The sequence below is a fragment of the Musca domestica genome, unplaced genomic scaffold (genome assembly GCF_030504385.1).
Source record: "Musca domestica strain aabys unplaced genomic scaffold, Musca_domestica.polishedcontigs.V.1.1 36, whole genome shotgun sequence".
Classification (NCBI taxonomy): Eukaryota; Metazoa; Arthropoda; class Insecta; order Diptera; family Muscidae; genus Musca; species Musca domestica.
The window spans coordinates 8,156,000-8,178,882 of record NW_026712318.1 but is presented as its reverse complement, the minus strand read 5'-3'; the positions used below and the strand labels follow the sequence as shown (position 1 = coordinate 8,178,882).

The 22,883-nt window shown below is 35.7% G+C and overlaps 1 protein-coding gene across 3 annotated transcripts in view; it reads left to right on the top strand.

Annotated features, from left to right (window-relative positions):
• The window catches only part of LOC101894142 (DNA-directed RNA polymerase II subunit RPB9), a 33,610-nt gene extending 12,491 nt beyond the window's left edge, over positions 1 to 21,119 (top strand). For all 3 annotated transcript variants that reach the window (XM_059125947.1, XM_005178444.4, XM_005178443.4), the window contains one exon: positions 20,645 to 21,119. In XM_059125947.1, the coding sequence (XP_058981930.1) occupies positions 20,716 to 21,105 (390 nt within the window). In that variant the 5' untranslated portion in view covers positions 20,645 to 20,715 and the 3' untranslated portion in view covers positions 21,106 to 21,119. The remainder of the gene's footprint in view (positions 1 to 20,644) is intronic.
• The last annotated feature ends 1,764 nt before the right edge of the window (positions 21,120 to 22,883 follow it).

Below are 22,883 nucleotides of genomic sequence, written 5' to 3'. Positions count from 1 at the left end.
ATTTAAGCCAAATTCATTGAAAAAGTGGCTCAAAGTACCGAATATCGGGAGGTACCGTTATATGGGCCCGGAAAGAAAACGTGGACCTATGCATACAATGTTCAGCCATCGGATGTGCAACCCATTACGAACTCTTTATAACGATGTCGAAAGAAATCCCAAATCGTCGAAATACCGAATATCGAGAGGTATCGTTATTTTCCCGCTATGGGAATATGTAATATTCTGCCATCGGATCTAAAACCCATTACGAACTACAAACACCAAATTTTAGACAAATTTGGTGGAAAGTGTAGCTGCAATCTTCAAAATACCGAATATTCGGAAGTATCGTTATATGGGTGGTATAGTAAAACGCCAATATGCAGGTACCAGAGATAGAACCCGTTATAAAATCTTAATACCAAAATTTCAAACAATTTCGTTAAAAAGTAGGCCTTAAATTATGAGCTACCGAGAAACCCAATTGTCAAGTTTCAGCTAATTATGACACAAACCTTCAAAATATCAAAAATCGGGAGGCGCAGTTATGTGGGAGCTATACCAGCATCTGGACCCATGGCAATATTTTTTGCAAGGAGAGAACTAACCTACCGAGAATCCCAATTATTAAGTTTTATCTAATTTGATTGGAAATTGTAGCAGAAACCTTCAAAATATTGAAAATCGGTAGGTACCCTTATATGGGAGCAGTTAGTGGACCTGTAGCGAATATTTTTTGCAGGGAGAGAATAGACCTACTGAGAACGCCAATTGTCAAGTTTCAGCTAATTTGCTTGGAAATTGTGGCAGAAGCCTTCAAAATAACCAAAATCTGGAGATGCCGTTATATGGGGGCTATGTTAATTACTGGACCTAAATCGAACATTTTTGGCAAAGAGATAATAGACCTTCCGATAACCTCAATTGTCATATGGGAGTTATATGGGAGCTATACCAATAAGTGGATCTATGGCGAATAAGGAGAAAACTGACCTACCGAGAACCACAATTGTAAAGTTTCAGCTAAATTGGTTGGAAATTGTAGCAGAAACCTTCAAAATACCGAAAATCGGGAGGTGCCGTTATATGGGAGCAATACCAACACGTGGACCTAAGGCGAACTGACCTACCGAGTACCGCAGTTGTCAAGTTTTACCTAATTTGGTTGAAAATTTAAAAAAACTTTAAAATACCAAAAATCGAGAGGTTTCGTTCTATGGGTGCTATGCTAATTAGTGAAGAACCGATAGAAGGGACCACCTCTTCTGGTACCTCCCCCACAATGGTTTAAAATTGAATAATATATCCCAAAGAAAGTGAAATAAGTATCCTATTCCTTTTAAAATCAATATTTTCATCAAAACAAGATCTGTTGTAAATATGGTAGATATCGGACCACTCCATTATGTACCCCTCATAAAATGCGCATCCGACTCCTCTCGAATTTCCCAGTATTATTATTTTCAGATATCTTCCTACTCCTTCTGGTATCTCCTCCATAATGGGAGAATATTTTAAATAACCATGAAACTCATGAAACGAGGATTGGATTATTTTCAAATTCGGTACATCCCAATATTTCTATAAACACAATATCTAGTTTGAAGACGGAATATATCGGAACACTTTTTATGGTACCTTCCCCACAGTGGGTCAACATTTTGAATAACGCATAAAGCTCATAAAAGTATATCTGATTCCTTTCAAACTCGGCAAATAATAATATTTTTACTAACCCAAGATCTGGTATAAAGATGATAAATGTCGGCCCACCCCTTCTGGTGCCTTCCACACAAACTGTCACAATTTTCAATATCTAACGCTAATATCTTGCGAAATTTGGTATCTCTAAATATTTTTCTCAATCAAAGATCTGATGTGAATATGAAATTTATTGGTCCACTCTAAATATTTCCCTCAACCAGAGATCTGATGGAAATATGAAATTTATCGGCTCACGCCATCTGGTACCGTCCCCACAAAATATTAATATTAATCGAATTAAATTAATAGTTTTTAACTTCTTTTTATCTTAGAAATGGTAATTAAATTTATTAAATTAATCCAAAAAAATTCTTAAAGCTATTTTCTTATTTTCCAATTTTAGAAGAATAGTTTCATTGTTGAGGCTAGTTCGAAAAAAAAAAAAACGAAAGTAAAAGAAATTTGAAGTACATTTTGTTGCAAACTGAATAATAAGAAAAAGGGACAACATTTCTTCGAAAAGAATGCAATTGAACACTCGGGGAAAAAATAAAACAGGAGGCTCGCTCCCAACAGCCATAGTCAAAGGGCACACCGGGATTTGTTGTCATTTCACAAAAGAAACCCCACAAGAAACAAAACAATGTTGTTTTCAATTGAAACAAAAGTAATTTGAGTCGACTTACTCCTTTGTCATCATCGTCAGCGTCATCGTCATCATTATTGTTATTTTTATCGACCGAACTCGAAAAACAAATATGACAAACAATTCAAGTGAAGTATGTTCCGTACAGACATACATACGTACATACGGGTAGCTGGCTGGAAATGGTCATAACCTGCTAAGACAACCCATAACTGGCTACGGCATGCTGCTGGCAAGACGGGACAATATGGCAGGGCAAGGCAAGGCCAGACCGGCCAAGCCTTTCTGCGAAACTACACTCACTTCAGAGAGTTTATATTCGGGTGTATGTATGTATCTATCTGTGTTCATATCTCGTTGTGTCTGGTGGATATCTGGCTAACCTGCCATAAACATTCGTACATATGGATCTCACTCGACCATCCATTTGTCCGTTCACTTGTCGCACAAACTTCAATGACATTAAAAAGACCCCCCCACACACACACTCAGCCATGAAGATGAACCCCCATTCAGTACGGCTGGAATACAAGACATTCCACCATCAAGCATAAACTTCGTTAACGTTCCATAGGGACTGTTTTTCTCCTTTCGTTTTCGGCTCGGCTTATTTCTTAATACAAGGGCAATTTACATTCTGCAAATAATTAGGGTTCAATTTTTGCATCACTGCATTCTTTTGAAAATCGACAAAAATAAAAGGAGTAATAAGAAGAAGAAGGACAACAAAAAAATAATTCGAAATGAAGGAAAACAGCAACCACGATGACAAACTCCAACAAATGCCACACAGTGGCATGATGTGGGAGTAAAGGTGTATTTTTTATGACCTCAGACTCTGGGGGGAATGGATCATTTTATACGGTCCAAAGTCTGTCTCATTGAAATTAGAACTCAAACAAACACGCTCGAATTTGTACAAAGAGTAAAACTCATTCGAATCCGAGCGAGTGCACTCCTGGGAGAAGAAAAACATCAAGCAAACTAAATTTTTTTTATGTTGCTCGAATAAGAGGGAATATATTTTCCTCATTTTAGAGTAGGAGTAACATTTGTTCAAAATCGAGCATATTCTACTCTTGCCGAGTACATTTCGCTGTATGTCTTGGTATGTGTACTTTTCTATATAAAACCATTCCCCCTCTTCCACTTTTTTAAGCGATTCTGCTCCCTCTCTAATTTTTCAAACAGGGAGTACTCCCACACAAAACTAAAGAGCCACGAGTAGACTCCGTAAAAACTCCCACTCTTCGAGCAATACTGCTCGCGAGCAAGTTTCCTTCGCAATGAACAATTCTGCTATGATTTAAGTAACCGTGTATTTGAATGAAATTCATTTTAGAACATATTGCGGTCGATCTGGCCTTGTTCATCAGTCTGGCTGGTACCCGCGAAAATTCTGGAGGAAGTATTCGTTGCACCCCTCCCAACAAACAATGAAACTTATTCCCAAAAAAAGAAAGTTCGGCTCCATCTTTTAATACCCTCCACCATGTCGAAAAAAAATGAAAAAAATAAAATAAACAATTATGGTACTATACGAAGACGTGGACATGTATACGAATTTTTTGTCATAGGCTATAGTGCCAATTACGAACTTCAAATACGAAATTTGTTAAAAATACGATGAATAATGTCGCAAAAGTCATGAAAATACAGAGTATTGGGAGATACTGAAGACGTGGACCTGCACAAACAATTTTCTGTAGGAAATTTGAAACAATTCCGGTGAATAAGGTTGCTGAAATCATCAAAATACCGAATATCGAGAGATAACGTTACATAGGGGGGCTATACGAGGACTTGGGCCTGCATACAAAAATTGTTGTCATAGGCTGTAGTAGCCATAAGGAACATAAACCGTCAAAATACCGAAAATCGGGAGGTACCGTTGTATGGTTGCTATACCAAAACGAGGACCGACATGGCCCATTTACGAACTTAACCTGCCCGCTGGTAAACTATGCATTTTAGCCTTCTATCTCAATTCGATCGAAAGATAGCGTGATTACAACAGACAGACGGACATCGTTAGATCGTCTTAGAATTTTACGCTGGTCCAGAATATATATACCTTGTAAGGTCTTTTCTGAATATTTCGAGGAGTGACAACCGGAAAGACAAAGCTAATATACCCTCCATAGAATGGTGGAGGGTATCAGGTCTATCAGTACCTCCCTATATTCGATAGGTACAATACCCACCGAAATTTTTTGAGATGTCGTATTTGACGTTCGTAATGGATGCTATAGCCTGTGACAGAAAATTGTCTATGCTGGTTCAGGCACAGCTCCGATATAACGATACCTCCCTATATACGATATTTTGATGATTTTAGCTAAATTATTCCCCGTTTATTTCAAGTTTCGAATTTGAATATGGTAATGGCTTATTTTTTTAAAAATTTTATCAGAATTTTTTAAGGACTTTATTTTTTGGAAATTTCTAAATTCGTTCCAAATGGTGGAGGGTATTCAAAGTTCGGCCCGGTCGAACTTACTGCTTTTTAACTTGTTTGTCATAAACTGTAATAACGATTCCGAACTTCAAATATGAAATTCGAAACAACTCCTGTGAATTATGTCGCTTATATCATCAAAATACTAAGAAGTCGACCTGCATAGACAATTTTTCGTCATAGATTGTAGTATCCGCTACTAACTTCAAATACGAAATTTGACGCAAATCCGGTGAATAATGTCACGAAAATCCTGGAAATACCAAAAAGTGTTATATGGGCGCTATTCCAAAAAGAGGCAATTCTCAATTTTCCATTGAAAAATGTGGCTAAAATCATCTTGGACCTATACAGAAAATCTTGGACCTATATAGAAAATTCTCCTTCAGGGGGTAAAGTACTCACAGAAAACTTCTTGTGTAGAATTTGAGACAATACCTCCTTGTGTGGAATTTCAGACAATTCCATAGCTCATCTACGCACTTGACCTGCCTGCAGATGAAATACAGATCGGTTCAAAATGTTAGCTTCCAATATTTATTCGTTTTGACTGTAGCGTGATTACAACAGACAGACGGACGGACGGAAGGACAGGGCTAAATCGTCTTAGAATTTTACGCTGATCAATAATATTTTGTTGGGTCTAAAATTTTTATTTCGCTAAGTTACAAACGGTACGACGAACTTAATATACCCTCCACACTATGTATGGTGGAGGGTATAAAAAACCCCCCTCATCTCATAAAAAAGGAAACTCTACGATTAAGTATATAGAAGAACCAAAATGTTGAATAATGCTAATCCCAAAACCAAACCCGCCCCATTGTGCAATAGTGTTCAAACTAATTAAGTGCCAAAGGGGCTAACATTGAACTTCATGAAACCAACCGAACTACTTACTACAACAATACGATCTGCGGCGTTTTAGGTTTTCTTTCCTTAATTTTTGGAAAGAAATTTTAGAAATGACAACGGGTTAAATTACAATGTTTGCTTTTTGCAGTATGTGGCCGTAATTGAAAGCAGAGCACGAAATGTTGCATACAATGTGAAGCACATGTGACGAGTTCAATTTTGGCTCTTTTATTTTTTTTTTTTTTTGGCTGTTTTGTCGATAAATTTTGGGAAAAACAACGGTATCAAATTCCCATGGGGGTCTCATATTCACTAACCACAACAACAATATCAACAGCCAAGAGATGAAGGCAATGATGATGATAACACAGGCGTTGAATCTCTTGCGATATTTTTAAAAGTGGTTGCAAATGGGAACAATTTTAGTAGATTTCTAAACAAAGGTGATATCGTAGATAATGATTTATAATCTCCAATTTTCATTAAATTGGCAGCAGCCCGCTCGAGACATCATTAGTTACATATATTTGTGATCGGATTTTGTGTATCAAAATCTAGATGAAGGATGGATTTATTGTGAAAAGTTTTAATCGGTCCATGCTACCAACGGTATCGCTTTATTTTTGGTATTTGGAAGATTCCAGCCCCAATATCTCACCAAATCAGCCAACTATTTTGTAAACCCTCGCTAGTTGATGTACTTTTTCCTAGGTTTAATTTTTTCAACAAAAATAGGTGTTATTTAGTGTTTTAAGTGCTGCTTATAAATCCATTGTTTGGTATAAGCCCCTATATTGCTATTCAAGGCTTCAGCCGCATATTCAACGGAATTTGCTCTGTAGAGAAACATTTCGAAAATGATCCATGTTTTTGTATATTACTCATATACCAACATCGCCATATTATTTTAACTTTTTTTTTTTTTTTTTGAAAATTTTGACCCAATTTAAATTATCATAGCATCACGTTTTGATTCCTGCATCATGGCTCTGTCCGATTTTAGGTCTTTTGTTCCTGGTTCCTTATGGTCCTGTTTTTTCCAATTGGGTTTGCCTATAGATGCCTACGTCCGTTTTTTTGAAATTTTTGTTTGATTATATCTTACATCACGTAGTGGTATGTCTTTGCGCATTTGTTTATAACATGGAGAAGGAAGCGAGATAGATCCATAGTGTTATTTGAGGATCTCCATAGAATCACTATCTGAGTTGATTTATGCATGTCAGTCCGTCTGTCCATGTATTTTTGTGAATAAAATGCAGGTCGCATTTATTGAGATGAAATTTTCCAAACAACATTTGTTTGGCCCAAGGACGAACCCTATTGAAATTGGAGATAATCGGTCACAATTTAGATGTAGCTCCCATATATATCTTCGTCCGATTTGCCTTTTATTGTGCACCAAACGTGTAATATCAGCCCGAATGTTATGGAATTTTGCACATACAACCGAATTAGGCCTGAAAATAAGTATGCCAGAATTGATCGAAACCGGTTCAGATATATCTATAGCTCCCATATATATTGTTCATCCGATTTGTTATTTTTGTCCTCCGCAACCGTAATATGCACTCTGTAACGACAATATTTGGAGAAATATATCAAATACAGCTCAGAAATACCTTTGTTAAATTTTATCCAGATCGTTTCAGATTTGTATATAGCTCCCATGCACCAAACGTCTAATATTTGTTTGGCACTTACGACCGAATTGAGTCTAGAAGCTAGTATGTCAAATTTGGTAAAGATCGGTTCAGATATAGCTATAGCTCACATATATACTGTTTATCCAATTTGTTATATTTATTACCCACAGCCGTAATATGTACTCCGTAACAACGATATTCAGGGAAATATATCAAATACAGCTCAGAAATATCTTTGCCAAATTTTATCGAGATCGGTTCCGATTTGGATATAGCTCCAAATAAATTGTGCACCAAATGGAACATTAAATTATAATTGTAATCATAGCGTATAAGACTGAATTCTCCCATAAAAACTTTTTATTGTTATGCAGAGCTCTACTAAATTAGAAAAGTTGTGTAGGGTATCATAAAGTCGGCCCGCCCGACTTTAAGAATTTCTTTACTGTTTTTTTTTAATATTGATCTTTTATATGAGAGTTATCAACTTATCTTTAGCTAAGTTTAATATATATTACAACGTACCAGGTGTGTACCTTTATGGAACATGTATCAGAAGAAGTGGACCACTCCACTCGAAATTCCTCATTCCGTTTGTCCAATACAAAGTATTCAGTATTCTCTCAGCCATATGGATAGAGAGGATATATATACGGCCAAAATGTGCCTCATCAAACTAACGGTTTTAGACCCCAGGTCTCTTTGGACCAAATCCGTTTTAGGACATTTGGAGTCGGTCTAGCGATGTCCGCCCGTCTGTCTGTCTGTCTGGATAACTCTCGAAGGGAGTATCCGATTTGGTCCAATCTTGGTACATCGTAATATTATTATCAAACTTAAATCGAGTGCGGAGATATGCAATATCGGTCCACTTGTTCTGGTACCTACCCCACCAAAAATCGAAATTTTCCCAAAGAAAAGATATTTTATTGCAGATAAAGAGAAAGGATTATCCGATTTTGCTCCAACTATGCATATTCTAATATTTGCCCCAGTGCTAGGTCATGTGGGAAAATGAACAATATCGGTCCACTCTATCAAGTACCTCCCCCACAAAGGGGCAACATTATAAAGATCTAAAGAGTTGCTTCGCTTGGCCGAAAGTGGTGAACTGCCGAATTTGGGTTTCTCCCATGAGAAAACATTCGTTGTCCAGCAGTTTGTAAACAAACAAAATGATCGTGTTTAATTGGCAAAGAGGTCAGCTGAAAATGTTCACCTTCGGTTGGCCACCAGAACTCAAGCGCCGGCCATGGTGATAACAGCCGATGGTCGCTCTCCGCTCGTATTAATCGATAAATGCGAAAATTATCGCGAAAATATTCTGGAGAGTGTATTAAAGCCTTGGGCACGCAAACATTTTGGCCACTGACCTTGGATATTCCAACTGGAGTCAGCACCATCGTACCCAGCACGCGCCACCCAAGAATGGTTACAAATACCTCGCTTCGTTTTCTGCGCACAATGACCACCTCTATTTTGGAAAGCAAGGTTGGCACAAAAAAATACCAAAGCAAGCGCTTCGCCGGGAAGGAGCCAACATACCGCAGAGCAACATTCGGGCAGTGACAAATGTGACCAATTCGAACAAATCTAACCTTATTCTGAAATTTGATGCTATTTCCGACATTTTTGCTTTCATGCATAATATTTAAAAAAAAAGTAAAAAAGCTGTAAGTTCAGCCGGGCCGAACTTTGAATACCCTCCACCATTTGGTACAAATTTAACTATTTCCGAAAAAAAATCCGTAAAAAATTCTGTTAATATCTCGAAAATACCTAATGTAGCCGTATATTAGAGTCCATACGAAGACGTGGACCAGCATAGGCAACTTTTGTCACAAGCTATTACAATATTCAAATGCGAAACTTGAAAGAAAAAAATATGTAGCTAAAATCATCACAATACCGGTACAGTGGTGATTATAAAACGTGGATCTGCACAGACAATTTTCTGTCATAGGCTGTAATATCCATTACGAACTTCAAATGCGAAATTTAAAACAATTCCAGTAAATAATGTCGCTAAAATGATTAAAATACCGAATAATGGTGGGGGGGGGGGGGGGTACCGTTATATGGGGGCTATACGAAGACGTGGACCTGCACAGACATTTTTCTGTCATAGGCTGTAGCATCCATTACGAACTTCAAATACAAAATTTGAAACACTTCCGGTAAATAATGTCGCTAAAATCATCAAAATACCGAATATCGAGGGGTACCGTTATATGGGGGCTATACGAAGACGTGGACCTACATGGCACATTTTCTGTCCTAAGCCGCAGTATCTATTACGAACCTTAAATACCAATTTTGAAACAATAATGTCGCTTAATTCATCAAAATACCGAATATGGGGAGGTACCGTTATATGGGGGCTATACGAAGACGTAGACCTACATGGCCCATTTTCTGTTTTATACTGTTGTATCTATTACGGACTTTAAAATTCCAAATTTGAAACAATTCCGGTAAATAATGTCGTTAAAATCATCAAAATACCGCATATCGGGTGGGACCGTTATTTGGGGGCTATACGAAGACGTGAACCATTTCCAATACCAAAAGTCCTGCAGACATAATACACATTTGAGTAAAATTTCATCAACCTACTTCATTTCGTTCGGAAGCTAGAGTGATTTTCACAGACGAACGGACGAACATTGCTAAATCGACATAGAATTTTATGCTGATCAAGAATATATACATACTTTGTGGGGTCTAAAATGTATATTTTGAGGTGTTAGAAACGGAATGACAAACTTAATATACCCTCCATACTATTGTGGAGGGTATAAAAATTATAATTGACCTAACCTTGTCAGTGTGTTTTCTGTTCACCACTACGAATGTGTCAATGAATGGCCCACGCCCTACTCTAGGATTTAAATGGGCGATTACAAAGCGAAGTGGGTCATGAGTGCATTTTGTGGTTTACCACTCCAGCCCCAAACAACGTTTTTTTTTCTTAAATGTTGAATTTAGTTGGCATTTATGCCGCTCTTCTTCTCATTTTATGTTTTTTAATTGTCGCGTTTTTGTCTCCTTCTCTCCGTCTCTTTAATATCTAATTAAAATTTTAAATTATTAGATGTGTTGTCCATGTGGTGTTATTAGTGTTGTTATACACTGAATATTAAACAGATGAGCCCCTGTGTGGCGAGTGTGTGTGTGTGTGTGTGCATTTTAATATTCCACCAAAAAAAAAAGGAAAAACACAAAAAACAGTTCCACAAAAACAGACTTGACATTTTCTAATTACATAACATTTATCATCAATTATAGCTGACACGCAAACTCGGTGTTTTCGATGTTGTTTTTCCTTATTTTTTTTTCGCTCTCACATTTTTTGCCTCCTTCTGCTGTCTTCATGTTTTTATACCCTACACCACATAGTGGTAAGGGTATTATGTCTTTGTGCATTTGTTTGTAACATGGAGAAGGAAACGAGATAGACCCATACTTACTTTTGAGAACCTTCATAGAATCACTTTCTGAGTCGATTTATGCATGTCAGTCCGTCTGTCCGTCCATCCGTCCGTCCGTCCATCCGTCCGTCCGTCCGTGTGTCCATGTATTCTTGTGAACAAAATGCAGGTCGCATTTATTATCCGATTGAGATGAAATTTTCCAAACAATATTTTTTTGGCCCAAGGACGAACCCTATTGAAATTGGTGAGAATCGGATCAAATTTAGATATAGCTCCCATATATCTTCATCCGATTTCGGGTTAAATGTGCACCAAATATCCACTATCAGTCCAAATTACCTGAATTTTGGCACACCCAACCGAGTTCGGCCTAGAAGCAAGTATATTAAATTTGGAGAAAATCGGTTCAGATATAGCTATAGCTCCCATATATATCTTTCATCCGATTTGATCTTTAAGTCCCTCACATTCCTACTATGCACTCCACAACCGTGATATTTGGTACCAGGTATTAGATGGAGCACAGAAATAGCTGTTTTAAATTTTATCGAAATCGGTTCAGATTTGGATATAGCTCCCATATATATCTTCAACCGATTTCGGGATAATTGTGCACCAAATGGCCGATATAAGTCCAAATGGACTGAATTTTAGTACATGTGACCGAGATTAGCCTTAAAGCAAATACAACAAATTTGGAGAAAATCGGCTCAGAAACAGCTATAGCTCCCATATATACGTTTTATCCGATTTGGTGTTTAAGCCTCTCACATTCGTAATATGCAATTCACAAGAATGATATTTGGTACCAGATATAAGATACAGCCCAGAAATAGCTGTTTGTAATTTTATCGAAATCGTTTCAGATTTGGATATAGCTCCCATATATATCTTCATCCGATTTCGGGTTAATTGTGCACCAAATGTCCGATATAAGTCCAAATGGACTGAATTTTAGTACATCTGACCAAATTCAGCCTAGAAGCAAGTATATCAAATTTAGTGAAAATCGGTTCAGATATAGATATAGCAACCATATATATGTTTCATCCGATTTAGTGTTTTAGTCCCTTACATTCGTAATATTCACTCCACAACCGTGATATTTGGTACCAGGTATTAGTTGGAGCACAGGAATAGCTGTTTTAAATTTTATCGAAATCGGTTCAGATTTGGATATAGCTCCCATATATATCTTCATCCGATTTCGGGTTAAATGTGCACTAAATGGTCAATATCAGCCCAAATCACCTGATTTTTCGTACATAAGACCGAATTCAGTCTAGAAGCTAATACGTCAATTTTGGAGAAACCCGGTTCAGAGATAGCTATAGTTCGTAAAATGCACGATAGAATTAGATAGATTTTGATTTTGTACCAAATATCTCATAGAGCTCTGAAATGCCCTGTATAAACCCTTTTACGAGAGCTCTACTTAATATGCATAGTGGTGTAGGGTATCATATAGTCGGCCCCGCCCGACTTTTGAGCTTTCCTTACTGGTTGTTGTTGCTTTATGTCTGTCAGTTTGGCCTTTCTTGGCGTTTATACGTACATATTTCTATGTTAATTTTGTTGTAGTATTCCTTTCCTGAACAACCAAAAATTAAATAACACACAACTTTTAACAAACAAATGACGTGTTGAGTTGTTCTGTTTTGCGTTTTGTTGGTTTTGTGTGTGTGTGTCTGCCGGTTTTTTGTTAAATTTTATTAATATTTTTCAATTATGACTATTGTTATAATTTATGACCATAATGTTGTTCACTAGATGGTACTAACATCATGCATACATGAAGTTTTCACATTGAAGTTTATTTGTTGTGTTTTTTTTTTTTTAATTTGACATGTTCTCAGATACTGTGTTGCGGAAAAAATAAAAATATACAATTAAGAGGACGAAAATCTGAATTGAACTGAATTTGGTATTGGTTAAGGGGATAGAGCTAAAACCGTGAAATTGTATATTTCTGTTGGTGTTCAGGATTGGTTTTGAAAATAAGTACTATAAGTATACGAAAATTTCTAAATGCTACTGAATTTGGTATTAAGTGAAGGGATAGAGCTGAAATCCTGAAATTTGATACAGATGTTACTGGTGATGTAGTGTTCTGTAACAAATTTGGGATTGGGTCTTAGGATAGTGCTAAAATTTTGAAAAGTTGATATGGAAACCACTGCTGGTATATAGTTATGAGAGAAAGTGGTACGCATTCTATGATTGTTCAAAAAAAAAAAAAAATAAATAAATAAATAAATAAATAAATAAAAAAAAAATAAATAAATAAATAAATTGAAATCCTGAAATTTGATATTGAGGTTACTGTTGGTTTCTAGGATTCTCACATAGAAATGTTGAAATAGATTTGGACAGAAAATTGGGGATGAGTCCATTACTCATATCCTCCTCAGTGAACTCCAAAAAGGAAGGATTTTGAAAACTTTGAATAATATATAAAAAAAATTGAAACCTTCATGGGAGCTATATCCAAATTTAAACCGATTTCTTTAAAACCTAGCACAGCTATGTCTATGCTCTGTCTGATAGCTGACATCAAATATCGTTGAGGTGGAGTTCATATTGCGGCTGTGATGGACAAACATAACAAATCAGGTGGACAATATATAAGGGAGCTATAGCTATATCTGAACCGATTTTTAAATTTAACACTCAGACTTCCAGGCTGAATTTGGTAGTATATGCCAAAATCTATTCAATTCGAAGACGAAAATCAGTATATATTTTTTATTGGTACGATAGGATTGATGGTAGATTCCACAAAGTATATATATTTTTTTGACGATGACCTTCTGGCTGTTGAGATTGAGATAGTGGTCGTCACAATGTTTAAGACAAATAAATGAAATTTGACAAGGTCATTTTTCTATACCACTATGGTACAGAGAATAACGTCTGTGTTATGATGTAGGTTCCATATAGTCATACATCTCAGGTCCACGTTCACAACCAATAATATCTGGGGATTAAGAAACTATGAGAGAGGGCTATCGTATTGGGCAATTACAGCAAATCCCTTAAAGGGTTTTGAATCCTGAGGTCAAATTTTAATTTTGTGGTTCGCAACCAATATTCTCAAAGTAGCCTAACTACAAAATTTTAGCCAAACCGTTGGGACAATGTGATCAAGACCCTCGAAATAGGTAAAATCCGGAAGTACCTTTATATAGGCGCTACTCCGAAACAAGATGCCAAAAAAATGACCAAATCAATTTCAAGACCCCGGAAATAGCTTAAACCAGGGTATACCTTCATATGTGGTATATATATAATATGGCTGAAATGTAAAAATATACATGGAATCGGGATATACCCTTATATGGGGCCTATATAAAAACGTGAACCGACATAATCAAAAACCAGATTGATTATTGCAGTGTTATTGGAACTTATGCTTTTAAAAAGCGCGTCAAATGATCAGTCGATAAATTTGAACATATTTTCAAAAACTTTTCACTGTTCTGGCGGAATTATATTGGACGGCACAGAAGTGTAAAAATGTGAAAGTAGAATTCCGAGAGTCTTGAATGGAAAATTCGAATTGAATTTATTTTACTTCACATTTTTTAAAATATGAGTAATTTTAGGCATAAATATTTTTTAGATCTATTTACGACCCTTTTAACTACTGTGCAAAATGGGTGGTTTGTGCCTTGGATAATTGAATTTGAATTTACCTAAGGAATCTACCATTATACCAGGTAGTGTTTTTGCATAATAAGAATTCAAAATTACAAAATCTGGGTATTCTATTCTTTACACAGATTTTGTAATTTTATTAAACTAAGTGCTTGAAATCGGAGTTTGCCTTATGCGTGGGCTATACCACAAATTGGACCAACATGACCCATTTTTTAAACCACACGTAATTCTATCAAATTTCAAAGCTATATATTAATTGTTGTGATAATACAACTCAGTATGGGCTACCCCTCGTTTATGGCTTATGAGAACCCAAAACACCTTTTGTGTTTTTATCTACAAAGAGAATATTATACTGTGCAACACAAAAAATTATTACGGGAAAAATGCAGTAGATTATCAAAGTAGAGCCAAAAAAGGATTGGGGTCATTTTACATGTGTTGCCTGGACATTGTTTCAGAAATGTGTACTGAATGGTACTATATTTGGTATTGGGTGAAGGGATAGCGATAACATTCTGGAATTTGATATTTAGATTATTGATGGTATTTGACAGTGGTGTAGAAATGCGTCCCATATTTGCACGAAAAGTACTACATGGTACTAAATTTGGTAGAAGGGATAGAGCTGAAACCGTGAACATTAATGTTGCTATAACTGTTGCTGTCTAATATTGAGATATGGAGAAGGTTTTGGAAAAGTGTACTATAATTGTACGAAAAGTACTAAATAGTACCATTTGGTATTGGGTGGAGGAATAGAGGTGAAATCCTGAAATTTGATGTCTGTGGTAATGATATAGAAGTGGTTTTGGAAATATGTGCTATAATTGTTGGAAAAGTAGTACCACTTAGTACTTTGGGTATTGGGTGAAGGGAAAGAACTGGAATTATGATATTTGATATTGAGCTCTCTATTGACGTGTGGTTTTTTAAATGCCTCTATAACTGGCCGGAATCCTCAAAATTGATATTGAGTTCTCTGTTGGTATTTTGAATTGAGATATGGAGGTTATCTTAGAAATGTGTGCTAATATAGTTCGAAAAGTACTAAATGGTACTAAATTTCCTATTGGGTGAAAGGATAGCGATTTAAATCTGAAATTTGGTATAAGTGTCGCTGTTCATGTGAAGCTTGGACACATGCTGGTGGTTTCGGAAATGGGCACGATAATTGTACGAAAAGTACTGAATGGTACTATATATGATATTGGGCAAAGGGATAGAACTGAAATACTCAAATTTGATATTTAGGTTACATATGTTTTTTTTTATTTATAAAAGGTACTAAATTTGGTATTGGGTGAAGGATACCACTATTGGTGGCTGTGGAGATTGTTTTGAAAAGTACTAAGTTGGACTGATTTTGATATTGAAATTATATAATTACTGAAATTATACGAAAATTTCTATATGCTACTGAATTTGGTATTAAGTGAAGGGATAGAGCTGAAATCCTGACATTTTATATAGATGTCACTGTTGATGTCTGTAGTTGAAAGAACCCGGTGGTTTTGGAAATGCGTACTATGAACGTACGAAAACTGCAAAGTGCTACAAAATGTGTTGTTGGGATACAGATGGAAGTCTGAAATTTGGTATCGGGGTCACTGCTGGTGTCTAGTCTGGAGAGAAGGAGGTAATTTTAAATATATGTAGTATTCGGAAACAAATTTGGGATTGGATCTTGGGATAGTGCTGAAATTTTGAAAAGTTGATATGGAAACCTCTCCTGGTATATAGTTTTGAAAGAAGGTGGGAATGCGTACTATGACTATTCGAAAACAACTAAATTATACTAAATTTGCCGTTGAGTGAATGGATAGAGCTTGAATCCTGAAATTTAATATTGAGGTCACTGTTGGCTTCGAGGATTCATATAAAAAGATGTTGAAATAGTTTTGGACAGAAATTTGGATGTGGGTCCATTGTGCAAAGGTGTTACTAATTTCTTTGTCCGTAAACTTCAAAATGAAGGAATTTTGGCCAAATAAATGATTTATACAAATGTTAATCTCGATCGGGCAATAAATGCGGCTTGCACTTTGTGAAACTCCATTTGATATGCCATCTATTATTATCACTTTCGACCCAACCCACTGTTGTTCACTTCACAAAATACGGTACAATTTCTTTACCACAAAAAAATAATAAATTATATGAATAACAGAATAAATGCTAAAAATATCTTCAAAACGAAACTATTATTTGCTGTTGCTGGCGGTTTCCCCCATCCGAAGAAGAAACCAAGAAATCAACAACAACAACGAAAAACGAACATTTCTGTCCGTGCGGTTAAATAGCTGAAAAATTGTTTAAGTATGAAAAGAAACACTCATCAAATGTCAGTTTTTGTGACAGTTTGATGTCATATGGACAGCACAGGTAGAGGATGGATGGAAGGAAGGTTGATATATGCAAAGGTTTGGTGGTTTTCATTTCTATCGTGTCATAAATTATTACGAAACAAAAGAATTATTCAAATGCCATCCATTGTGTGTGATGTATATGAGTCAATATGAGAACGCTTTCCATATTTGGTTACGCTATGCGAGGTGTGGTGTGGTGAGGGGGGGATGAACGCATGCCCCTGGAAGTCATCATTCACAATGAATGTACAACATGTCAGCAATTAGTGTTCGTTGTTGGTTGCATACAGGTGCGATAGCACATGACATTTGTGTTTGAATCATAATTTCGGGATCCCTTATATTGGTAATTTATTTTTGTTAGGAAATATTAATTTTGTCTTGATCTTGATAAAGAGAGGGGACATGTTCCGCCCTCTACTACATGTTATTAAATTTTCGGATTAAGATTCGTTGGAGTCTTTGGATTTTATGGATATAGTGTAATTAAAGATAACAATCCGAGAATTATTTTGTCGAAAATTTTAACCATCAAGCGAGTCACCAAGGGGTCCGAATAGGGTTAAAAACTCCTATTAAACGGGATCACAAAAAGTCAAAATGTCATAGGGTTTCTTGTCACCGAATACCTGTGGGTGGTCCTCAATATACCGAAGTGCCGTAGGTTTTTTTATCGTAGGAGAATTTTTAGTGGTCTTCTAGCTATAGAAGACTTGTGAGAGTTCCTCTATATAGTAACCTATCCGAGGGCTTCTTTTTATTGAAGACTTGAAAGAGATTTCCTGTCTATTGGAGGTCCGTGAGAGGTAATTTATTTATAGAGGACTTGAGACAGTATTTCTATCCAGACCTAAAAGAAATATTCCATCCACATAAGCTGTTTTTTATGGAGACATCAGAACAATATTTTGCCTGTGGAAGACTTGTTAGAGGTCTTTTATCTTTTATATGTATAAAAGAGAAGTGAAATAACTGATTGACTAATAGTTTGCACGAAGGTCAGTCTTCGGCTATAGTCGTGTGATAGAACAGAGATCTGGAAATTCATACTAAAAGGGTACGAAAAGTACTAAAATGTACTAAAAACTGAATACTTTGTATTGGACAAACGGAATGGGCTAGAATTGAATTGAAATGAGAATCACTGATGGAGTGCACAATAGGTTTACCAAAGGGTGTTTGGAAAATCGAAATTTAGGGTTGTGAAAAGTTCTAAAATGGTACTAAACTTCTAAAACCGAACCATTGGGTATTATATGAACGAATAGAGATAAATCTAGAAATTTAGTATGAGAATCAAGGTTGGAAAGTAAATTAGATAAGGAGGTGGTTTTGGAAATGTGCACTAAGTGGGAGAACCGTACTAAATGGTACTAAATTTGGAACAAGGTGATCGAATTAAGCTGGAATTTTTTTAAATTTTGTATTTGGTTCCCTGTTGGTAGTTGATTTGTGATAAAGAGGTGGTTTTGGAAAAGTGTACTACAACTGCGCGAAAAGTACTTAATAGTACTATATTTGGTACAATTTGGTATAGGCTGAAAAAATGCTTGAAATCTGAAATTTGATATTAGGGTAGTTAATCATGTGTAGCCTGAACACATACAGGTGGTTTTGAAAATGTGTACTATAATTGTACGAAAAGTACTAAATGATACTTTTTTTGTATTGGATGAAGGGATAAAGATAAAATTCTGAAATTTGATATTTAGATAATTGCTGGTATCTGAAGTTATGATATTAAATTAAATTCTGAAATTAAATATTTAGATAACTTTTGGTGTCTTACGCTATGATATTCAAGTGGTTTTGGTAATGCGTACTATATTTGTACTTACAGTACTAAGTGGTACTAAATTGCTTATTGGGGTTAAGGGATAGGGCTGAAATCCTCAAATTTGATATTCAAGTCTCTGTTGTTGTGTATGGTTAAGATATGAAGGTAGTTTTGGAAATGTGTACTATAATTGTCCGAAAGTACTAAGTGGCACTAAATTGGGTATTGGACGAAGGGATAGAGCTGGAATACAGAATTTTGATATCGATAAAACTGTTGGTGTCTGTGGTTGAGAGAATGAGCTGATTTTGGATAAGCGTACTATAATTGTACTAAATGGTACCATTAGTTTGGTACTAGATTTTGGTAATGTGGGAAATTAAAACATTCAATTCCTTAAATTTGGTATAAAGGTCACTTTTGCCATCTGAGGTTGGCATATGGTGATTGACATGAAAATACGTACTATATTTGTCCGAAAAGTACTAAATAGTACTAAATTCGGTTTTGGTGAAGGGATAGAGCTGGAATCTTCAAATTTGATATTGAAGTCTCTTGTTGTGTCTGTGGTTAAGATATGGAGGTGGTTTTGGAAATGCGCACGATAATTGTCCGAAAAGTAGTATATTGGGTATTGTGTAAAGAGATAGAGCTGGAATCCTCAAATTTAATACTGATGTCTTTGTTGGGATCTGGGATTGAGATTTGGAGGTGGTTTGGTAATGTGTACGATAGTTGTAAGAAAAATGCTAAATAGTACCATATTTGGTACAATTTGGTATTGCGTGCTTGAAATCTGAAAGTTGGCATTAGGATAGCTAATCATTTGTAGCCTGGACATATGGAGGTGGATTTGGAAATGTGTACTATAATTGTCCGAAAACTACTATATGGTACAAAATTGGATATTGGATGAAGGTATGGAGCAAAAATCTTGAAATTTGATATAAATGTCACTGTTGGTGTTGAGATATGGGGATTGATTTGAAAATGTGTACTATATTTGTACGAAAAGTACTAATTTGAACTAAAATTGGTATTGAGTGAATGTATAGAGATGGAATCCCGAAATTTGATATTGTGGTCACTCTTGGTATCTGGTGTTTAGATTTGGTGGTGGTTCCATATATGTGTACTAAAATTGTACGAAAAGTACTAAATGGTACTAATTGTACCCTCAGCCATATGACTAAAGAGGGTATATATCATTTGATACGGGTTGTCTGTCAGGCTGGCTTGTGCGCACGATGACTCTCGAAGAGAGTATCCGAGTTAATCCAACCTTGGTATATCGTAATATAATTGTCAAACATAGATCAATTTCGGAGATGGACAACATCGGTCCAATCGTTCTGGTACCTACCCCTATAAAAGGTCAAGATTTTCATAGAAAAAAATTTACCGTTTACAACAAGAACGGATCATACGATTTTGTCCAAACTTTGAAAATCCTAATATTGGTATCAGTTTTTAAGTATCTCCCCCCAAAGGATCCGAAAAAGGAAAAGCGCGCATAATACATAAAACCTTTAAAGTCTCAAAATTTCGAAAGATGTATAATTTTGTGATTAAAAAATATTTCAAACTGGACAAATTGTGAATTTTGAATAATAGAAAAACCTAACACGAACTGTTGGAACGAATCTAACATTTACAGGTGCACGAAGGTGCTGACGAAGTAGCGGTTACGTGCTATTGTAATATATATGTATATGACTTTTTATAGACTTAAGACTTTAAACAGCTCTTTATTTTTGCACAGAATGTAGTGTTTTTGACTACTACAAATGGTTAGTTTGCGAGTTCAATCCCAGCAGCGGAAAAAATAAAAAGGAGGATTGTCATAAAATTTAATTTTACTTCTAAAAAATCCTTTTCTCTACTGAATTGTCGACTTTGAGGGTCTGAAACTACCAATTTCGGGCGACATACCTTTTAAAATAATTTTTTACAAGTAGTTACATTGGTAATTAGTTGCACTAGGTTTTCATTTTCCTACTCTGGCTTTTGATTATTAAATGAAACGCTATTGTAAATGTTTTTTTATTTAATATTTTTTTATTTGTTATAAGACTTTACAACAATATCTTTTCTTTTTCACATATATTTTCAGGTTGACGTTTGCTACCATCCACTAACATTCTATCTTTATCCCCATAAACAACAGACAACACATTCTACGCCATGGCATTGTCTTTTGATGCTGCTGCCAGTGAAGGTCCCGGCTATGTGGGCATTCGTTTCTGTCAGGAGTGCAACAACATGTTGTATCCCAAAGAGGACAAGGAAAATAAGATCCTAATGTACGCATGTCGTAATTGTGACTATCGTCAGGAGGCCGATTCCAATTGCATTTATGTGAACAAAATTATGCACGAAATCGATGAGTTGACACACATTTGCCCCGATGTCATTTCGGATCCAACGCTGCCACGTACCGAAGATCACGAGTGTCCCAAGTGTGGTCATCGTGAATCTGTGTTTTTCCAGGCTCAGACTCGACGTGCTGAAGAGGAAATGAGATTGTACTATGTTTGCACCAATCAAAATTGTACTCACCGTTGGACTGAATGAATGAATGGCATTCCTGGGAAAGGACTCTGGCTGATGGCTTGGCTATATTTTTCCACCTTCTTCGTAAATTGATGTATTTTGTGTAAAGTCGACGCCGTTAACGAGTTTCCCCAATTCTACAATAAAAATAAAATATATTTAAAATTATAATTATTATTCAATAAATTTGACAATTTTTATTTAAAAATGTTTTGGTTTTTTTTTTTTTTTTTTTTGATCAGGAGAAAGTAATTGTTGTTGTATGATAAATTTGATTGAATGGGCTTATTGTTCTTAAGAGAGGCAAAATTTTGGGAAAATTAGATCGAATGCAAAATTGTGACACGATTGCATTTATTCTGATTACTTCTTGCCATAAGGTTCCAACATCTTTGATATTACCTCAATTACCAACTCAGAATATTATATACATCTCAGTTAACTAAAGGAATTGTATTGTTGCGCAAACTTCGATCGATATGATTTCAAATTTTGATCGGCAAAAATGAAAAAAATTGCACATAATATATAAGGGTATTTACTACATATGAATGCAACTGAAATTCAAGCTGAATACTGTCGTTTAAGTAAGATGTATAGATCATCTTTAAAATAAAAACTACGCAAACATGAATAAGAAAATTAATAAAAAAATTACAAGAATTTTGTTTACATTTTCGCATAAATATCTTTGGGAGCAATTACTCATTAACATTTTGTGGCGCATGCAAAATTGTCGATTTCATACCGATGCACTTTTACAACTGCAAGTGTACACTAAGATGTGTTAGAATGTTGCATTTGTAGAAGCAAACAAAAAATTACAAGTAAAAAAGCTGTAAGTTCGGCCGGCCGAACTTTGAATACCTTTCACCATTTGTAAAAAATTTGGCAATTTTCAAAAAATATATAAAATCCGTTCAAAATTCTGTTAACATCTTAAAAATACCAAATGTAGCTGTCATATTAAGGTCTATACGACGACATGGACCTGCATAGGTAACATTTGTCATAAGCCATTACAATATTCAAATGCGAAACTTGAAAAAAATTCGGTGAATAATGTAGCTAAAATCATCAATATAGGGAGATAGTATTATATGGGGGCTATACCAAAATGGAGACAAGGACAGACAATCATATAACAAACTTGAAACGATTCCGGTGAATAATGTCGCTAAGAGTATCAAAGTACCGAATATCGGGAGGTACCGTTATTTGGGGGTTATACGAAGACGTGGAACAGTATCCATTACGAACTTCAAATGCCAAATTTGAAACAATTCTAATGAATAATGTCGCTAAGATCATCAAAGTACCGAATGTCGGGAGGTGCTGTAATATGGGAGCTATACGAAGTCGTGGACCTTCATAGACAATTTTCTGTCATAGGCTGTAGTATCCATTACGGAAATCAAATACCAAATTTGAAGCAATTCCGGTGAATAATGGGCCAAAATCGTCAAAACACCGAATATCGGGAGGAACCGTTAAGTGGGGGCTATACAAAGACTTGGACCTGGACAGAGAATTTTCTGTCTTAGGCTGTAGTATTCATTATGAACTTTAAATAATAAACTTTTCAACATTAAATCACCAAAATTCCGAAATAATGGGGGTATACCAAAACGTGGATCTACATGGTCCATTTTCAATACCAAAAGTCCTGCGAACATAATATACATTTGAGTAAAATTTTATCAATCTACTTCAATTCGTTCGGAAACTAGAGTGATTTCCACAGACGGACGGACATCGCTAAATCGACATGGAATTTTATGCTGATCAAGAATATATAT